General features: G+C 33.7%; 1 protein-coding gene across 6 annotated transcripts in view; it reads left to right on the forward strand.

Moving 5' to 3' along the window:
* Nucleotides 1–640: 640 nt before the first annotated feature.
* The window catches only part of PCDH11X (protocadherin 11 X-linked), a gene marked incomplete at both ends in the record, with an annotated part of 509,350 nt that continues 489,288 nt past the window's right edge, over nt 641–20,702 (forward strand). For 5 of the 6 annotated variants that reach the window (XM_080909518.1, XM_080909519.1, XM_080909520.1 and 2 more), the window contains one exon: nt 641–1,180. In XM_080909518.1, the coding sequence (XP_080765644.1) occupies nt 641–1,180 (540 nt within the window). The remainder of the gene's footprint in view (nt 1,181–20,702) is intronic. The other variant, XM_080909523.1, reaches the window with a different exon arrangement.

Here is a 20,702-nt window from a genome sequence, read left to right on the forward strand (position 1 = left end):
AGTTCTTCCTTACATGTCACAATTTCTCCCCTGTATTTACAGAGTTGTCATATAACCCATTTTCAATACTAGAATATGTTTGCTGTTAATTCAGATTTAGCTAAGTTTTTCATGTGTTTTACATTTTATTCACAGAACTGAAAATATGGAATATTATATTAAATGCTCATTCCACTAAAACAACTGTGTTTTAAATCTTCAGTAAAACAAGAAAATAATGGTATACATTGTAATTTTAAACAAATGCCCTTTTCTTTTCCTTTGACCATTGAATTGCATATTTAAATTATTTGTATTTCTTTTAAATATATTCAATTATTAAATATACCTTCAGTAGTGGACATTGTTCTTATTATACCCACTCCTTTAACTGCATAGATGATGCTTCATTTCTTTTTAGTCTTAGTATAGAAATGGACAACAACTTCACTCAAAACAAGCTTGTCATTTACTTATCAGTAATACTAATATTTCATTTAATGTTATTAATTTTTGGCAACGTTTAGGTATCATTCAAATTTATAGTTGAATTTCTAATTGATTTTTTCTCTTTTCCCTCTCTCTATCTTTCCTGTGTTTTCTTTTTTCTTTGTCAGTATATCGTGGGCTGACAAACAGTACCTTTGGTATCGAGACTGGTATGGACTTGTTGTCCGGGACGTATATATTTGCGGTCCTGTTAGCATGTGTCGTGTTTCAGTCTGGCGCCCAGGAGAAGAATTATACCGTCCGAGAAGAAATGCCAGAAAACGTCCTGATAGGCGACTTGTTGAAAGACCTCAACTTGTCGCTTATTCCCGACAAGTCCTTAACCACTCCAATGCAGTTCAAACTAGTTTACAAAACCGGGGATGTACCATTGATTCGGATTGAAGAGGGTACTGGCGAGATCTTCACTACTGGCGCACGCATTGATCGTGAGAAATTATGTGCTGGAATCGTGTTGGATGCCCGTTGCTTTTACGAAGTGGAGGTTGCCGTTTTGCCGGATGAAATATTTAGATTGGTTAAGATACGTTTTCTGATAGAAGACATAAATGATAATGCACCATTATTCCCGGCAACTGTCATCAACATATCAATTCCAGAGAACTCGGCTATAAACTCTCGATATTCTCTTCCGGCAGCCATTGATCCTGACATCGGTATAAATGGAGTCCAAAATTACCAACTAATTAAGGTATGTTTTAAAAACATTTTATTACAGATATTAATATTCTTATAGGGTAAATGATCTTTATATACTTGTGAGTAAGCCATCTTAATTTTTCATGTTTATGCAAAGCATATTAGAGAAAAGTCATTAATGTACATTTCACTCTCACGTGGTTTTCTTTTTAAACATGGACTGTGCATATATTCCTTTCCAAATTTTTGTACTTTCAGAAACAAGGATCTCAGCTCTCCTGTTTACAAAGCAACAGATTACTTGGTATCTGGTTTTGAATCAATTTAGTCATGCTCTGTGATAAATTTCACCTAAATACACAACTTTAAATATTAAGAATGAATATGTGAGGCAATTGGTTATTTTAAAAATTATTTGAGACAAAATGCTTAATCTTAGTACTTGAAAAATTGATGAAATTATGAGAGGTGATTAAGACATTGATCTTGAGTTTGTCATGGATGTATATAATGAAATATGATAGTAGATATACCCCATTAACTGACCCATACTCCTCTGATATTATCCCAACATATCCCTATTTAATAGTCATTTCACTAGAATTTCTGAACATGTTTGTATTATTGAAAACATTTTTAGGCTGATTTCAAGTCAAGGCTAGATCACTAATCATCTTCTTAGGACACAAACTGGGACGAAACATTCTTTCAGTTCTACAAATTTTTGTTTTGTCTGAATTATTTGAGAACAGAACTTTCATTTTTCTGTCATAAAAACAGAAAGTAGAGGGTTTTTTTTCAAGCATTTTTTTTTTCATTTAATCTAAAAACAGTTTGGCTTGATTTGAGTCTTGTGATAGGACAAACAATGAAAAAATAAACAGAATACTACATGCTCATCAAATTTATGCACAGAGGTCTCACTGAACAAGTTTCTACAGTACATGGAAATTTTTACTAGTGGAAAGATTTCAGAATAGTTACAACATCAGCTATTGGTATGTGAAGTAATAAAATGTACTTAGTAACCTTCAGATACTGAGCACATTTGCAGATATCATATTGACATAGATGGGATATTTAAAATATACATATGGTTTTTTATTATGAAGTTCCAAACTGCAAATGACATTGTGACTAATCAAATGTAGTGAAAGAATACACACACACACACACACACACACACACACACACACACACATCTTGATAGGTAGAAAGACAGACAGATATATAATTTTGATGGTTACAATATGTAGATTTTAGCCCAGGGGATACATAATAAGGGGAACTTGCTCAACTTAACTTGTTTTTATAAGACACATATCTTCATACACAAATCAAAATTAATTTTCTTTAGTGAACTAAAATAAATACAGATATTTAGGTGTATGAACTAATTTTAATAAGAAATTATTTATTTGGAGTAGTGATATAAAACAAAGTGTTTAAATCATTTGTTGATCAACATTTATTATTATTATTACTATTCCTTTCTTTCTCTCTTTCTTCCTTCCTTCCTTCCTTCCTTCCTTTCTTTCTTTCTTTCTTTCTTTCTTTCTTTCTTTCTTTCTTTCTTTCTTTCTTTCTTTCCTCTTTCCTTTTTTTTACACTCCAGATTTTTTCCTCTCCTTCTCCACCCTCCAACTTTCCTACATCCTATACCTCCTCCCTGCATGCCCTGCCTCTACAAAGATGTTCCCATGTTATCCACTCCACCAGAGCTCTAAGTTCGCTGTGGCCTCACACATCTCTTGAGGGTTAGGTACATCTTCTTTGACTGAACCCAGGCCCTGCAGTCCTCTGCTATATATGTGTTGGAGGCTTCATATCAGCTGGTATATGCTGCGTGGTTGGTAATCCAGTGTCTGAGAGATCTCAGGGGTCCAGGTGAATTGAGACTCCTGGTCCTTCTACAAGGTGACCTTTATCAGCTTTCTCCAGTTTTTCCCTCATTCAATCAGAGTGGTTTCATGCAAGTATCTGCCTTTCACTCTTTCATGTGCTTGTTGGATCTTTCTGAGGGCAGTCATGATAAGTACATTTTTGTGACCACACCATAACTTCAGTATTATGTCAGGCCTTGGGGCAGCCCCTTTAGCTGTATCCCACTTTAGGCCTGTCACTGAACCTTCTTCTTTCCTCAGACTCTTCTCCTTTTCCATCAAGTTCTTTCAGACAGGAACAATTATGTGTCAGAGTTTGAACTGTGGGATAGCAAGCCCATCCCTAACTTGATCTCATGTCTTTATGCTAGAGGTGGGCTCTACAACTTCCTTTTCCCCAGTGTAGAGTATTTCATCTAGTACCCCTTTCTTTGGGTCCTGGTAGTCCCTCACCTCCCAGGTATTTGGTACATTCTGGAGGGTCCTCCCAACCTTCTACCTCCTGAGGGTGCCTATTTCCATTCTTTCTGCTGACTCTCAAACTGTTAGTCCTTTTACCCTCACCCAATACTTGATCATATTCCCCTCTTCCCCTCCTTGTCTCCTTTCCTTTCTAGGTCCCTCCCTCCTTCACTCCCTCTCTCCATCCCTCCTTCACCTATTGCAGATGTTTTCTTCTCCCTCCCAAGTGGGATTGGGGTATAAAAATATTTTTAGGCTAGGTCTGTACAGTGATGTTTAATCATCTCTTATATTGGTAACAATACTGAAGAATGTTAAGCAGAATTTTATGTACATTTATTTTTTCTCTATCAGAACATTTATTAACAAACATCCAACTGTGTCTCTTCTCTCTCTTTTTAAAATAATATGTTGATCATGCTGTAATTACAAAAACAGGTAGAAGTCTGAAGAATAAGAAGCAAGCATAAAGTAAATGGGCATACATGAAATGTTATAGCAATATATTCAAATATTGGACAATTTAAAAATGTGAAACTTAACACTTTAGTTTTGAATTGTATTTTTTCATGCGTGAAACTATTTTTTTTATTTTTTGGATAGTCTCTACATTTACATTTCAGATGTTATTCCCTTCCCCTAATCCCCCCTCCTCCTCTCATTGCCTCCATGAGGGTGCTCTCTGAGGGAACCCTTAAAACTTTTTTCAATGTTAAATGTTCTCAGACTTTGATAGGCAAAAGTGCAGTCTTTTATTACATACCACAGTAGTACTTGAAATGTTGGTATTGAAACCAAGGAACTAAATTACATTTGTGTATATTGACTCATTTATATTTTTAGCTATTTTGTTAAGTATTTCATGTCTCTATATAATGTGTTTTATCAAAAGTCTACCACTCACTTTTCTCCAGATCTTTCCCTATATATTCTTCATCCAAACTTCATATATTTTTTGTGCACTGAATCTGTTTAATGCTGCATTGATTTTTCACAGCATTTATACTAAGTGACTGTCATACTGTACAGGAGATCCTAAATACAAAGGGTTTATTTAGGAAATGAGAGTAACAGGTATAATGAAAATGGGATCATAGAAAGGTGAAATTTAGATAATAAAACTATTCTTTCCTTTTTTACTGGACATTCTGAAAAAAATTCTAACTTGAAAATGCTGGACTTCATTTAAGAAATATTATTTTCATCTCTACAACAGGAAAACGTAATAGAGAATCACATTTGTCTTGAAAATCTATTAATAAATTAAATAAAAAGCCTTGCTGGTAAGATTTCATCTCAGTTAAAATATGTTTATTTTCATTTGAATTTCTTTAAAAATGTCACCAAATGATATAGGGTTCTCAATAACTTGAAGAAATGCTGTATACAATTTCTTTTTGGGTTATCACATATAATACAACTAAATAATTATATATTATAACTAAAATACTTTGGCATTTGTATAGGATCATAAAAATATTTCTCTGAGTGCTTGATAAAAATAATGAGAATGGAATATAAAGCATTGCCCAGGGCACAAAAAAGGCTGTAACATGGATGACTTTAACTTAATGCACTTTGACTTGAAAGAAATGTCCTCCATAAGAGTGGCATGTATTCTGTGGGAAAGGTAGCATAGAAACATAGTTGATTCATCCATAAACTTGAATAATTATTACTTTTGGAAAGTAAGTAAAACAACAATAATACTTTCATAAAAGACTTGCTATCTTACAGCATAGGTTGAAAGTTAATTATTACTAATGTGATATACTTTTATTAAAGACTAGAATAAAAAAATTACAATTGTTAATAACTATGGTAATATATTATATATTATATATTATGTATATATGCATATACACACATATATTTATATCAATATCATATATTTCAATAATAGAGATAAAATATAGAAAAATTCTAGGTAAAATTAGTGTAATATACAGTTTCATATTAACTTACTGAATTTAATTGATATGGTGGAGAATATTAAATGTATAACAATTTATAAAATATAAAGTAGCATAGCCCATAACAGTACTAAATATCAGTTAGTATGTAAATATATTACTAGCTTTAGAATTCAAATTGTCCTGTAATTTTAGGTATACTCTAGTTTAAATGGAAAATTTACTTTCATTCCATGTGCTTTATATTTAGAAAATATTTTCTTCCTTCCATGGTTATAATATTTAAGTTAATTTAAAATATTTCTAAATTAACTGATTTAAGCATTAACTTGCTTATCTGTACAATTGTGGTTAGCTTAATTCTCACCTTTTTAAAATGGGATATTCTCTGTCTTTGCATTTCAAATGTTATCTCCATTCCCATAACTCCTATTTCCTTTTTTAGAGGTTTGAAGTTCTTGTCATACAGGTGCTTCAGTTGCTTAGTTAGAGTCAAACCAAGGTATTTCATAGTTTTTGTGACATTTGTTAAGGGTACCTTTTACCTAATTTCTTTCTCCACATGTTTGTCCTTTGAGTACAGGAAGGCTACTGATTTGTTTGAGTTAATTTTGTATCCAGCCACTTTGCTGAACTTGTTTATCAGCTGTAGAAGTTCTCTGGTGGAATTTGTGGGGTCATTTAAGTACACTATCATGTCATCGGCAAAGAGTGATGTTTTTATCTCTTCCTTTCCGATTTGTATTCCCTTGATCTCCTTTTGATGTCTAATTGCTCCAGCCAGGACTTCCAGTACTATGTTGAATAGGTAGGGGGAGAGTGGGCAGCCTTGTCGAGTCCCTGATTTTAGTGGGATTGCTTCAAGTTTCTCGCCATTAAGTTTGATGTTGGCTGTTGGTTTGCTGTATATTGCTTTTATTATGTTTAGGTATGGACCTTGGATTCCTGTTCTTTCTAGGACTTTTAACATGAAGGGGTGTTGGATTTTGTCGAATACTTTCTCAGCATCTAGTGAGATGACCATGTGATTTTGATCTTTGAGTTTGTTTATATGGTGGATTACATTGATGGATTTCCTTATATTAGACCATCCCTGCATCCCAGGGATGAAGCCTACTTGTTCATGATGAATGATCGTTTTGATGTGTTCTTGGATTCAGTTTGCAAGGATTTTGTTGAGTATTTTTGCATCAATGTTCATAAGTGAAATTGGTCTGAAGTTCTCTTTCCTTGTAGGGTCTTTGTGTGGTTTGGGTACGAGGGTTATTGTAGCCTCAAAAAATGAGTTAGGTAGTATTCCATCTGATTCTATCTTTTGGAATAGTTTGGAGAGTATTGGTGTTATATCCCCAATAAATGTCTGATAAAATTCTTCACTGAACCCGTCTGGACCTGGGCATTTTTTGTTTGGGAGGCTTTTAATGACTTCTTCAATTTTTTAGGTGTTATAGGGTTATTTAGATGGTTTACTTGGTACTGATTTAACTTTGGGATCTTGTATCTGTCTAGGAATTCATCCATTTCCTCCAGATTTTCCAATTTTGTGGAGTATAAGTTTTTGTAGTAGGATCTGATGATTTCTTGAATTTCCTCAGTTTCAGTTGTTATGTCCCACTTTCCTTTCTGATGTTTTTAATTTGTATACTCTCTCTTTGCCCTCTAGTTAGTCTTGCTAGGGGTTTATCAAAACTGAACAAACAAGAAAGAATAAAAATAATGTTATTGATCAAAAAATTCAACAGATTCAACTAACCAGGTCCCCAAGAGCTCTCAGAGACTAACCCACTAACCAAAGTGAACTTTCCTTTTCTAAAGAAAAAAACATAATATTTTTAGTTAAGTATAATAGTTTTAAGTATAATAGTTAAGTATAATAGTTTTTAGGGAAAAATTAAGATATAGAAAAAAAGGGTGATGTGTTTTGAAATCCATGGGATTCTCTTTCATTAGGATTGTTTTATTTCTATTTCATTCTATGTATGAAAATATCATACAGAAAAATATGTTGTATAAATTTCTTAAATATCTAAGTATTACTATCATGTATTCATATATTTATTACCTATCTATGCATATATGTGTGTCTATGTTAAACATATGTATATACAATATATTATGCAAAGAGCTATTATGATGTATTTAATATATTAAATTATCTCTCTGTTTAGCTTTCATATTTTTAGTCAAGGACCTTTTTATTCAAGGACCTTCTTATTCAAGAACCCCCAGATGACTGGTTCCAATCAAAGCTAAAAATGTTTAAGCACATATTTTTTTCCATCAACTTCAAAAGATATTTTAGTCTAGAATAGAGTCTATTTTGCATAATTAATGCATTTCGGCTCCTATTCTTATGTTTATAGATCTTCCACATTGATTAGTGCCTAAATAGTTACATTTGTTTTGAAACATGGTCTCTAAAAGTCCAATTTTTAAAAATAATTTCTAGCACTGTTTAGTGATATTGATTAAAAATAGTTAGAATGATTCATAAAACAAATATATATCTTGTAGAGACAAGCTATGAGTTCAGCTATGAGTTTTATTGCCAAATAAGTCCTATTTACTTAATTATATCTCAATATGACATATAATATCAGATGAGATAATAGATTCATTAATGATATAATAGGAAAAAATATACAATCAATGACAAGTGTTTGAGTCAGTACAGATGTTATTTGCTCCCTCAAGAATCTCAGAAGAGTTTCAGTTCTAATATATTCTGATTTATTAATTATAAAATGAAGTGTTACATAGAAATTTATTCTTTCAACTTTAATTATTTTAAGTTTGGAATCGCTCAAGATTTTTATTTCTGATCTCTACTGAACATAAATATAAGGGGACAATTAAATACTAATGTGCTTTAAGTACCTAAAGTTGTGACTGTTGTTCTCAGCATGCACATAATGACACACAGCCATCTATCACTCCAGTTCCAGAAAATAATGATACCTTTTTCTGATATTTGTGGGAACCAGGATCATGGCAAGCAGACATTCATACAGCAAAACATTCATACATGTAAGATAAATCTTAAACATAAGATAAAATAAAATAATAGGACAAGAGCCTATGGTTCATTGCATGAAGCATTTGCCATGTAAGTGTCAAATACATGAATTAAAATTCCCAGAGTTGACTTAACTCTATTCATAAGCACACACACGCACACATGAGCTTCCATATATAGAGATAAAATTTACATACTAAATAAATTAATATCTTTCCTTTAAATTTAATAAATCTCCAGTTTCATGAAACCAGTTCAGAAAATATTAATAAAGAAATAAATAAAACAATAACATAATGGATCAAATTATTTGCCGTTGACGTACAAATTTTCCTAACTTATGTAATTAATTAATTACATCCTAAATTCTGTCCCCCTTCCTAATCCCTCCTAAAGTCCCTTTTCCCTCCCATCTCATGTCCTCTTATCCTATGACTGGCTGAAGTTGCCTACTCCCCAGTTATTCCTCTGCCCTGGTGCATCAAGTTTCTTCAGGGTTAGTTACAACCTCTCTCATAGAAAAGGCAGCTCTATATGCCAGGGCAAAGGGAGGTGGGTTCTGTGTCTCAATCTATCCAACTTCCTGTATGATTTTTTTGGTAGTTGTGTCAGCCTCTGAGAACTGCCAAGTGTCAAGGTTAGTTGACACTATTGGACTTTTGTTTTCAGTCCTTCCCAAGACTCTACCATAAGAGTCCCTGACCTCTGTCCTATGCTTGGCTATAGGTTTCATTCTCTGTTTCTTTCAGCTGCTTGGTGGAGCTTCTCACAGAAGAGTTATACTAGGCTCCTGTCTGCAAGCATCAAAGAATATTATTAATAATGTCAGGGGTTGGTGCTTGCTCATGGGATGGGTTCAAGTTGGGCAATTTATTGGTTAGCCATTCCTTCAGGCTTTATCTTTATTCCTGCATTGCTTTTAGACAGGATAAGTATTAGGTGTAAAGTTCTGTGGGTGGGTTGCTGTCCTTATTCCTTCACTGGGTGGTCTTGCCTGTCTACAGAAGTTAGCCTCTTCCGGTTTCATGCCCCCACTGTTAAGGTTCCCAGCTAGAGCCACCTACATTTACTCATTGGTGCTTCCATCATCCATCATCGCAAGACTAGAGGATTCCTAAAGATTTCCCTCTACTACTCTACACCAAACAGCTGTAGACTTCCATCCATTCTCCTGTTCCTTTGGCCTTCTCTCATATCTCTCCCCACATCTGGTCATGACACCCACACCCCCCTCTGCCTTCTATGACTATTTTATTCCCTGTTTTTAGTGAGGATCAATAATCCTCACTTGGGCCTTTCTTCTTGATTAGCTTCCTTGTATCTGTGGAGTTTATCATGAATATTCCTAAATTTATAGCTAATATCCACTTTTCAGTGAGTACATATCATGCTTGACGTTTTGGGTCTGTGTTACCTCACTTAGGATGATTTCTAGTTCCAAATATTTGCTTGCAAAATTCAATGTAGCTTTATTGGAAGTAACTTTTTGCTTCCAGGTACAACTAGGAACACATAGAAGTCAAATATTAACTTCAGTTTAGTATTGTTTTATTTTTTTACATTTTAAATGTTGTCCCACTTTCCGATTTCCGTTTCACAACCTCACTATCCAATCTCCCCACCTTTGCCTATTAAAGGGTCCTCCCCCATCTCTCCACCAACTCCTTCCTTATCCTTCTAGCATTTCCCTTAGCTGAGGTAACAAGTCTCCACAGGACCAAGAACCTCACATTCCATTGAGGCCAGATATGGCCATCCTCTGCTACATATGTAGCAGGAGCCGTGAAAAGATACATATATATTTTTGGTTGATGGTTTGATCCCTGAAAGCTCTAATATGTCCAGTTAGTTGGTATTGTTCTTTCTATGCGGTTGCAATCCTCTTCAGCTCCTTCAATCCTTCCCTAACTCTTCAATGGGGAGGGGGTCCCCGGGCTCAGTCCTATGGTTGGCTGTGAGTAGCTTCATGTGCTTAATCAGGTGATTTCAGAACCTCTCAGAAGACAACTATACCAGACCCCTCTCTGTAAGCACTTCTTTGCATCAGCAATAGTGTTGGAGTTTGTTGTATGCAGATGGTATGGATTCCCATGGTGGGGCGGTTTCTGAATGTCCTTTCCTTCTGTCTCTGCTTCACTCTTTGTCCCTGCATTTTCTTTATACAGGAACAATTATGAGTTAAGTAACTTGAGACGGGTTGTTGGCCCCATTCCTCTAATAGGGGGCGTGTCTATCTACTAAAGGTGGTCAGTTCAGGTTCTATTTCCCCATTATTGGGTATTTTGGCTAATGCCATCGCTGTTGGGTCCAGAGAGACTCTTGCAACTCTAGCATCTAGGACTTTCTAGGATTTCCCCCTGTTTCCCACCCCCACTGCTACATATTTTTATTCACTCTCCTGCCTCTCTGTTTTTATCATCTTTCTCTTCGTGTTCAATTATAATATTGATTAATATTCACTGTTATTTTCTTGCAGAATGTTTATCTTTGCTAATCTTATTTTGGGAAAATGTTACAAAACACTTTATCTAGAAGTGATAAATCATCAGTATTAAATTGCTAAGCCTATGAAAATAGAATGCATACATACATATTTTTGAAAAATGAACATATGTACCCACAGAACATAGCAACTAAAATGACACATAAATATTTAAATATTATTCATTTGTTGTGCACCATTAATGTTAATTCCATATGATTAATCTTAAGAAAACTATTTCTTATTTTTTTTATATACTTGAAGAATGTTTAAGGGTATTGTAATTTAGTAGCTAAAGTACCAGAGCTCTATATTTATAGTTTATCTAAACAAATGTAGTATGTATTTATGTTATAGGAAACACATATTAGAAAAAATAAGCTTAAGTTTGGTGTCATTAAATATGGTAGATATTCACTGATTTGTGTTATCTAATCTAACCTGGTTATTAATATCTCATTTAGATATGGATAATATAAAGAATACTAAGAAATGTCATTCTTTTATTTCATAGATAGATAGATAGATAGATAGATAGATAGATATACCAGGGTGTTTTATTTAATCTTTTGAAGTGAGTATAAATAAGAAATGTAACATGCACATATTTCTCTTTTACTTTAATATTAAATAACCATAAATATCTTGGAACAATTCCAATCATCTAAATTTAATTCATTTAGTAATCAGCCAATAAAAATAAATTGATGAAGAAAAATAACATTGAAAATAGTCACTTTCTTCATAGAGCTTAATAATTGGCACTATATCAAATACTGTCTTATATTAACCATGATGAGGAAATATTTATTGTCATTAATGAGTATTTCTCCCTTGAGTTATAAATATTGTCATGGACTTGTTTGACATATTTAGAACCATAAAATACTTCATATTTCCAAATTTGTTTTAGTAGACTTCTCACCAAGTCTTTTCAGTTTACAGTTTACCAGGATTACAATTTTTGACATTTCATAAACTTTTTATAAAGAATAACTTTGAGCTACAAAATAAATGCTGTTTTAACAACAAAGACAATGCCTATGTCAGTATTAAGAAGAAGATTATTATATTACCTATCAAACATGATATCTGTCTCCAATTATTTTCTTATACAATAAAGAGAAACAAAATATTTGTATATAACAGTGATGATTATATATTAATTGATATAATAAAAGTTCTTTCAAGTTTCCTTAATGTCTTGAAGAAAAGTATTCTCTAAACAACCATTTTAATCTATAGTTTAATATTAGTCATTAGTAACTTTTCCCACATCTGCTGCTTTATCTTCTTTAAAAAGAGTATTATATAAACTAAATTTACTTTTTCATACATATTTTATATGTGTGTACAGAGAAAATATGACAACCTTGTTTTCTTTCTCAATCAATGACACTGGCTCCACATTTACTTTTGGAACTAGTTCAATGTAAAAAATAAAAGTCTTCCATTTATCTTCTTTAGCTTAACTCTATCAGATGACTGTTTCTCTTCATTTGTCTCTGCCTCCTCCTGCTTCTCCATATGACTATGATGCTGTAAATATGAGTACTTTCCCATATACTGCTTCTACCATCTGGAATTACTTTATTTACATCGCATTCACATGCCATTTTAAAAATTATATTTTCTCCTGTTTTGTTTTTTTTCTATCACTCTGAGAACTTTTTGTTTTTGTTTTCTTATCTTTTTCTTTTAAGTTAAATCAAGATTATCTTTTTATGGTAGCTTTTATAAAAGTGATATATAATAATGTTTTTGTATTTTATATTTTGACACTTCTAGATGAAAGGTTTTATGAATATTGTCTTTAAAGATTTGTTATCATCAGCCAAACATTATGCTAACATATATTCTTGGTTTATGTCCTTTGAGGATGGTGGTTTACTTAGGAGAATCCTGTTAAAACCATCTGGCAAAAGATTCATTTCCTAAACCCTATAAAGTTCTTGCTGTCAGCAATGAAAATAATAAAATAAATGGCTAACAGAAGAACAGAGGGGCCTTCTAAGTAACCCAAGGATTCATAAATTTTCGAAAAACAGTTTAACGGATTATAAATAAATTAGGAAGTTTAGAACTTTATAGATTGCTTTCAATTGAGGATAATGGTTTATTAATTATATTAATGAATATAAAAGTGCATATAGATATAAAATGTGAAAAATTAAATCTCTCTTAGTTAATGTCTACTAAATATTCCATTAACTTCCAGAAAGTCGACCACCTTCAGTAATAAATAAACGTAAAATGAAGGCTAGTAAAGATGGCTGAATAAAAACTTAGATAAGGTTCTGTAGTTGATTGTTTCATTCTCTTATCTTCTCACTCTCCTTTTTCTTCTGCATACTTAAGTATTTTTTAAATATGTTCTAGGAACATTTAAATATTTTAACTTAGCAGGAAGATATTTATCACTATGGTAACAACCACAAATAGCCATAGCATCTCCACCAAAAACATTATCTAAATTGTTGTTTTTATGAGGGATCTTTTTACATAAATATAAAAATGACCACACTGCCATTTTTAATGGTTTAGGAAGTACTGTAGTAGCATGGAAATATCTTATAGTAGAAGTTTTTGCAAGACTAGTAATGTAAAAATGTCATCATTGCTGACAGAACTTATATTACTTTCTTGGAACATTGCTCACTGATTTCTGCATGAACTAAAGTAATATATCTATCTGTATGTTTTAAGAATTTGACAGTTTTTGTAAATCCATTTTCTTGAAAATTCTTTCCATGAATTTTCAAGTGATAAAAAACAAAGGCTTTGTTTAGGCCAGGAGGCTTAGGCCTCAAGTCCGGCCAAAGTCATACTGCAGCTTTAACTAACTTGTCTTTTTCTTTCAATCCTCACTCGGGTTCCAGAGGACCTGTTGAGAGTCTGAGATGGTCTGGGACAGCAGAGGCCAAGGAAGAATGCTGATTCCTGGCTTGTTCTCCCTGGCTAGCTCAGTTTGCTTGGTTCCTGGTGCTGGTTTTGTTTTTGTTCTTGTGTTTTCGTTTTGGAGGCATGGTCTAACTATGTAGCCTTAAATTATCTGACCAAGTGTTGGGATTAAAGGGCTGTGCCACCATGCTTGGCTTTTGTTTGCTTTTATTTATTTATTTATTTTAACAATTTAGGACTACCTATTCAGGGTAGCTCAGCTCACAGTGGGCCCCTCCCATTTCAGTCGTGAATTAAGAAAATGCTCTCTCGAACTTGCTTACAGGCCAATCTGATGGAGGCATTTTCTCAGATGAGGTTCCCCTGTGCTATATCTTGTGTCAAGTTGACCAAACACAAACAAACAAACAAACAAACACAAAAATCACAAGCCAACTCCAGTGTCTGTTGGTGGGACCTTTGATCAGGAAGAAGTCATCAGACACAACCCTGTGGTTGAGCCCTAGTGGTTTTCCCCGGGAGAGAAAAAGAGCTCAGGCACAGACTGGTGAGCACCCAGTCTCTTGCTTTGTGATGTCCTCTGCTACCAGTGGATTCTGCCAGCAAGAAATTCATTTCCAATTCCAAGTCCCCAGACCTATAATTTTGAGTCTGTAAGTCCAAATAAACTTCTTTTCTTCATAAAATTAAAAAAAATTGCTATAAACTTTCAATGATGCTTATTTACAGTAAATCTTCTAATCACAATAAATAAAATTTTAATACATAAATCGTTCTCATGTAGAAAACTATTGGAGTTTGCTTGTAGGATAACAAATTAAGAACATTGTTGTTCCAAACACTTTAGTTCTTTGAAGGTTGGTTTTTAAATTATTTGTTTAACTGACAAATCTTCTTGATAAATATTGGTATATAACAACATAATTCCACCATGGGAGAATAAAAATTTATTTGTTTTCCATATATTTGTTTCCTATTTTATATGATGCACTAATCTATATATAGTATTTTATAACTCTCAAGTGCATTGGCTAAGGCTAACACCAGGGAACTCTTTCTTTGAGTAATTGTTTTCACATGTGTACTGGTTAGATTTTCTCATCCTACCAAAGCCTGAGACACCAAGTAAAAGCAGACCTCAACTGAGGAAATATATTCATCAAACTGGTTTGTGGTCAGGCCTTCCAGGTGCAATATTATTTGATGATGGATGTGAGAAGGCACATCCCACTTCAGACAGTGTTATCCCTGTGAGGAACATCTGAGGTAGTAGAAGAAAGTTGGTTGAGCATGGAATAACCATGGAGAGCAAGCCAGTAAGCAGAATTCTTCCATGGACTCTGTTTCAATTCCTGCTTTCAGGTGTCTGCCTTGGTTCATGCCTTGGCTTCCCTGGATGATGAACTATAATCTGTGAGCTGCATAAACCCATTCCTTCCCCCATTTTGCTTTAGATTGCTGTATTTAGTATAACAGCAATATCTCACAAAGCCATGATGATATTTAGTTGAATAATGATAATTGACAATATAATATTACAAAATTGACTTTCCATTACTTGGCAACTATTCAACTTGTCAAATTGATTATTATTCTTTCATTCACCTTATGTAATAATATCTCAGTTAGTATGCATATAAGATAACATAAATTACTTCTGTGTATATAACCTCAAGTCTTCTTACCAAGTATTTATGAGTTGAAAATTATTATATTTACAGCTTGTGTTAGGTTATTTTTAGGTATGTGATTGCAAAATGACTTAATGATTATTGACTTTTCAATTATAATGATGTCATAGTGCTATCAGTATTTCTCTTTACTGATAATAGCTTTTTCCTGTTTACAATATTTTGTTATGATTGGCTTTTTCAAAAATATATACATAGCTTTGTGCTTTCTTACATAGTTAGTGAATCCAACCTCACCAATAATGATGGACTAACACAATTGCTGTTGTCAGTATCTGAGTAAAAAGATAGCTATTTATTTGGATATTTGGTTGTGCAGTATGCATTATTTTGACATTTTTCAAACATTTTGTGGTCTCTTTAAAACAATGATATTTTCTGTAGAGCTCAGAATTTAGGTATAGACTAAAGAAATAATGTTTTATGTTTTGCATTTGTTTTGGTATGGGTATACTTACATATCTTTCATGTTTATTTTAATTTTTGCAATTATTGCATTCTATACAAATAGGGATAGCTGTATATTAAAGAGTCTAGTCAACCCACAGAATTTTCCAAATTACAATAAAACAGATATTCATATATTTAGTCAGAATATCTCAAACACAATGCACTGTATTTATTTTGTTTTTCAAATGTATGTTCCATGCACTCTTCTTTCTGATGCTCTCTTTAATTTAAGGTAGAGGATTACCACCTAGGGCTGGAGAGATGGCTCAGTTGTTAAAAGTTAGGCTCACAACTAAATATATAAGAGAACTTCCCCCCTGATATGAATGAAGTCAACTATTGAATTTAACTTAAAATATACTTTCACTTTATAGTGTAACTCTTAGTCTGGTTTATCTTTGTTGGAAAAACCTTAATTTGGGAAGATGTCTGGGCAAGATCTGAACAATGGCGGTTTTCAAATCTCAAATGTGATTGACATTTTCCTGTGCAATTTTCTTGCTTTTCTTTTCTTTTGTGTTTCAATTCTATTGGATATTCTCTCTATTTACATTTCAAATGTAAATACACTTCCCACTACTCTCCTACCTCCTCCCCCTCAACTTTTTTCCATGAAGGTGCTCCCTTTCCCACCTCAGTTCCTTGTCTGATTGTGGCTGTTGTTCTTCCCATGAGGTGGCAAACCCATTCACCTCCTTCAGTCCTTTCTCTAGCTCTTTCATTGGGATCCTCATGTTCAGTCCTAGGGTTAGCTGCAAACATCCTCACCTGTATCTATATGACTCTATCAGATCCTCCGAGGAGACATCCATATCTGGTTCCTTGCCAGTAAACACTTCTTGGCATCAGCAATAGTGCTTAGGTTTGGTGGCTGCATATGAGGTGGTTTTCCAGGTGAAGCAGTCGCTGTAGATCTTTTCTTCAATCTCTGAACTTCTATTTGACCTTATATTTCCTCCCATGAGTGTTTTGTTCTCCTTTCTAAGAAGGACTGAGGCATCTACATTCTGATATTTCTTATTTTTGAGCACCATAAGTTCTGTGTATGGTTTCTTGGGTATTCTGAGCTTTTGGGGCTAGTATCTGCTTTTAAGTGAATACATACCATCGGTGCTCTTTTGTAACTGGGTTACCACACTCAGGATGATAGCTTCAAGTTCCATCCATTTGTCTAGGAATTTCATGAACTTGTTGTATTTAATAGCTAAGCAGTACTCCATAGTGTATATGTTTCACAATTTCTGTATCTGTCATAAGGGCATTTGCTTAAAGCCTAGAGGATGACTTACAGAAGTGCTTGAACTTCATAACCAAATAAAAATTTCTTGCAGATCCCACAGTTTAAATATATTTCACAGGGCAATGGTATTAATTTCATTGTCCCAAACTTTGTGTCAGAGTGGTTTCTATTTCACCTCATTGTGCTGGTTTGAAGATAATAGTTTTCACTGATGTATAATCAAATTTGGATTAAAATTGTATTCAGTTTCTCTCAATTAATGGACATATCAAAGCATGAGGTCACAAACATCAGTTACCCTCCATAATATCATGCTTTTTGATCCCTTTAGTGCAGTGTTCTAAACTTTCTAATGCCATGATCATTTAATACAGTTCCCCATATTGTGCTGTCCCCAAACATAACTATAATGTTGGTACTGTTTGAATAATAATTTAAGTAACTTAGACAACCTCTGTGAAAGTGTTATTCTATCCCAAAGAGGTTACTTTGTCACTTAATTTGATAATATGTTTTAATTTAATTTTACATATTATTAGGTTCTTGGATTTATATTATTTATTCTTTTTTCAACAGCTTTTAAATTACAAAGGTGTCTAACCTTTCGTTTAAGTATAAGAATTTCTTTGTACCAATCCATTTCCCTCGAAAATATATGGTACATTTAAAATATATATTGAAATATTCTGACTTCTTGAGAAATTGTGATTTCATTAAATTACCATAAATTAAGCCAAATACAACTTTTGAGTCTGCCATATGATTGCTACTTCATTCAGGTTTTCTTGTGCATGTTAATATATGTACGAGAGTGATAGCAAAACAGCATGTAATTCATTCATTTCAAATATATACAAGTAAGTCATAGTTGAGTAGCAAATTATATATCAATGAAGTATGTCTCTCCTCCTATAAATTTCCTTTAAAACCCATTTCATCTACCAGAAATCTATGTATACTTGTAGAACTGGTGACCATTGATATATTTTATTTCAAATTTTGAGCATTTTATATGAATTTCAACTTTTTTCTTTTTTATTGGATATTTTATGTATTTATATTTCAAATGTCATCTGCTTTCCCCCATCCCATGCACCCCACCCTGCTTCTGTGAAGATGCTCCGTCTCCCACACACCCACACTCATCCACTTGCCCTGGCATTCCCCTATAATGGGGAAAGGAGCTTTCACAGGACCAAGGGCTTTTCCTTCTCTTAATGCCAGACAATACCATCCTCTGCTACATATGCAGCTGGAGCCATGGGTCACTCCATGTGTACTCATTGGTGAGTGTTTTAGGCCCTGGTGGCTCTGGGGATTTGATTGGCTGATACTATTGTTCTTCCTATGGGTTTGCAAACCCCTTCAGCTCCTTCAGTCCTTTCTCTAGCTTCTCCATTGTGGCCCCTGTTTTCAGTCTGATAGTTAGCTGTAAGCATCCACATTTGTATCATCAGTAAGGCTCTGGCAGAGATTCTCAGGAGACATACATATCTACAAATCAATGGTGAGAAAAACTGCATGGTATTGGTACAGAGACAGACAGGTAGATCAATGGAATAGAACTGAAAACACAGAGATGAACCCACACACCTATGATCTCTTGATCTTTGACAAAGGAGCTAGAACCATCCAGTGGGAGAAAAATAAAACAGAGTTTTCAAGAAATGGTGCTGGTTCACCTGGCAATCAGCAGATAGAAGAATGCAAATTAACCCATGAGAGTACCAAAGCTCTATCCATTGTTTGGCTGTCAGTACCTATATCCATCTGAGTCAACTACCGGGTCAGAAGACAACATGCTTCTGTCTGTAAGCATAACAGAATATCATTAATAGTGTCAAAGACTGGTGTTTGCTCATGGGATTTGTATCAAGTATGCCTGGTTATTGGTTTGTCATTTTCTCAGTCTCTTCTCCAACCCCAATGTGTGCATTTCTTATAGACAAGATAAATTTTGGTTTAAAAGTTTTATGCATGGGTTGTTGTCTCCACTGATTCACTGGGATTCCTGCCTGCTACAGAAGGAGTTTCTATATCCCCAATGTTATGAGCCAGAGCTAAGTTCAACCCCATTGATTCTTGGGCACATCCCTTATCCAGTTCTCTGTCCTAGAGATTCCCTCCCTTACCTACTCAACCCTGTCATTAGCAGATTTTTACATATTTTCATGGACACCTAGCCATCACTCTTTCCTCCCCCATACCTGATCTTGAACCACCACTCCCCTTTCCATGTTCCATTCCTCCCATTTCCTTCCCCCATCTGCCTCTTATGACTAGAATTGGTTTTAGAACACGGATCATTTGATTTTTAAAATTTAGCTGAAACTCAAAGATCTCTATAAAAATCATTTTTTCTGGTTTTAAATTAGCATTTTTCTAACAAATCAATCAAACTCAGTTGAATCCAATATTATATTTTACATGTGCATAACATCTATCATACCTGTTGTTATGGTACGTTGTTCTGAGACCTTTAAGTGGCATTTTCTTTGATCTTTTTTGATCTTGAAATGGCTCCTGGATAAGCTCACTTGCTGTCAAACTTGATGACCTCTGTCTTATCTCTAGAGCCCATAAGTAGGTGGATATACAGGTGACTCCTTCTTGAAATCTTTCCTCTGATCTATAAAAGCTACACATACACATTCTTAAGTATACACAGTAAAGGAAGTATAGAATGCACTTCTCCAATTGGGAATACATTTTGTTTATTTTTTCTCTATAAAATTAATTGACTTTTATTATGCCCTACCATATAATATTATAAGCTAAAATGTCTGTCCCCCTAAAAGCCAACTTCCATCTTCATAAAATTAGATATTAGTTATTATTGACTCAAGCTTTCCAAGTGGTCTATTAATTACAAGATAATAAAATACAAACAAAATATGGTTTGTTATTATCTGCTTACTATTTCTAAAGGATTGATATCTGTAACAACAATTCTCACAACAATTTTAATTACTCTCATTTATTTTCGTTGTCTTCTCTAATTTTGTGTTAGAAACTACATTTTGAATCTGTACACAATTCACAGTAAAATTTGTTTTTAATACAATCTAATCTTCTCTTGGTTCTGCAGTTCTTATTGGGTTCACCAGAGCTTTATCATCCTTGATATAAATGACAAGTGGAACTAAGTAATTTTCTTTAGAATTGAGACAGAGTCTGTTCCCTGCACTGTAGCAAGGTTATCAGCACAGTGTACTCATGAGAACTGCATCCCAGCTGTATTCCCTTCTCCAGCCATGAAAATATATGTCTCCAAGGTTTTCAAAATACCTCCTGTAGGGAGACATATATAACTCTATCTTCCCATTTTCTTGTGATATTAAAATATGTTGGGTTTTATAGAAAAAAAAAACAGTTGCAACTCTATGGAAGATTCAGGTTTATTTAAAATTCAAATGATGAATGACTCTAATAAACACAGTAGTTGAGAAATAAATGATAAAATAAACAGTACTAAGATATTCAATGTCTTATAAAATATAAAATTATGTATATAATATCCTTTGTCAAAATCCAAG

The sequence above is a fragment of the Micromys minutus genome, assembly GCF_963924665.1.
Source record: "Micromys minutus genome assembly, chromosome: X".
Classification (NCBI taxonomy): domain Eukaryota; kingdom Metazoa; phylum Chordata; class Mammalia; order Rodentia; family Muridae; genus Micromys; species Micromys minutus.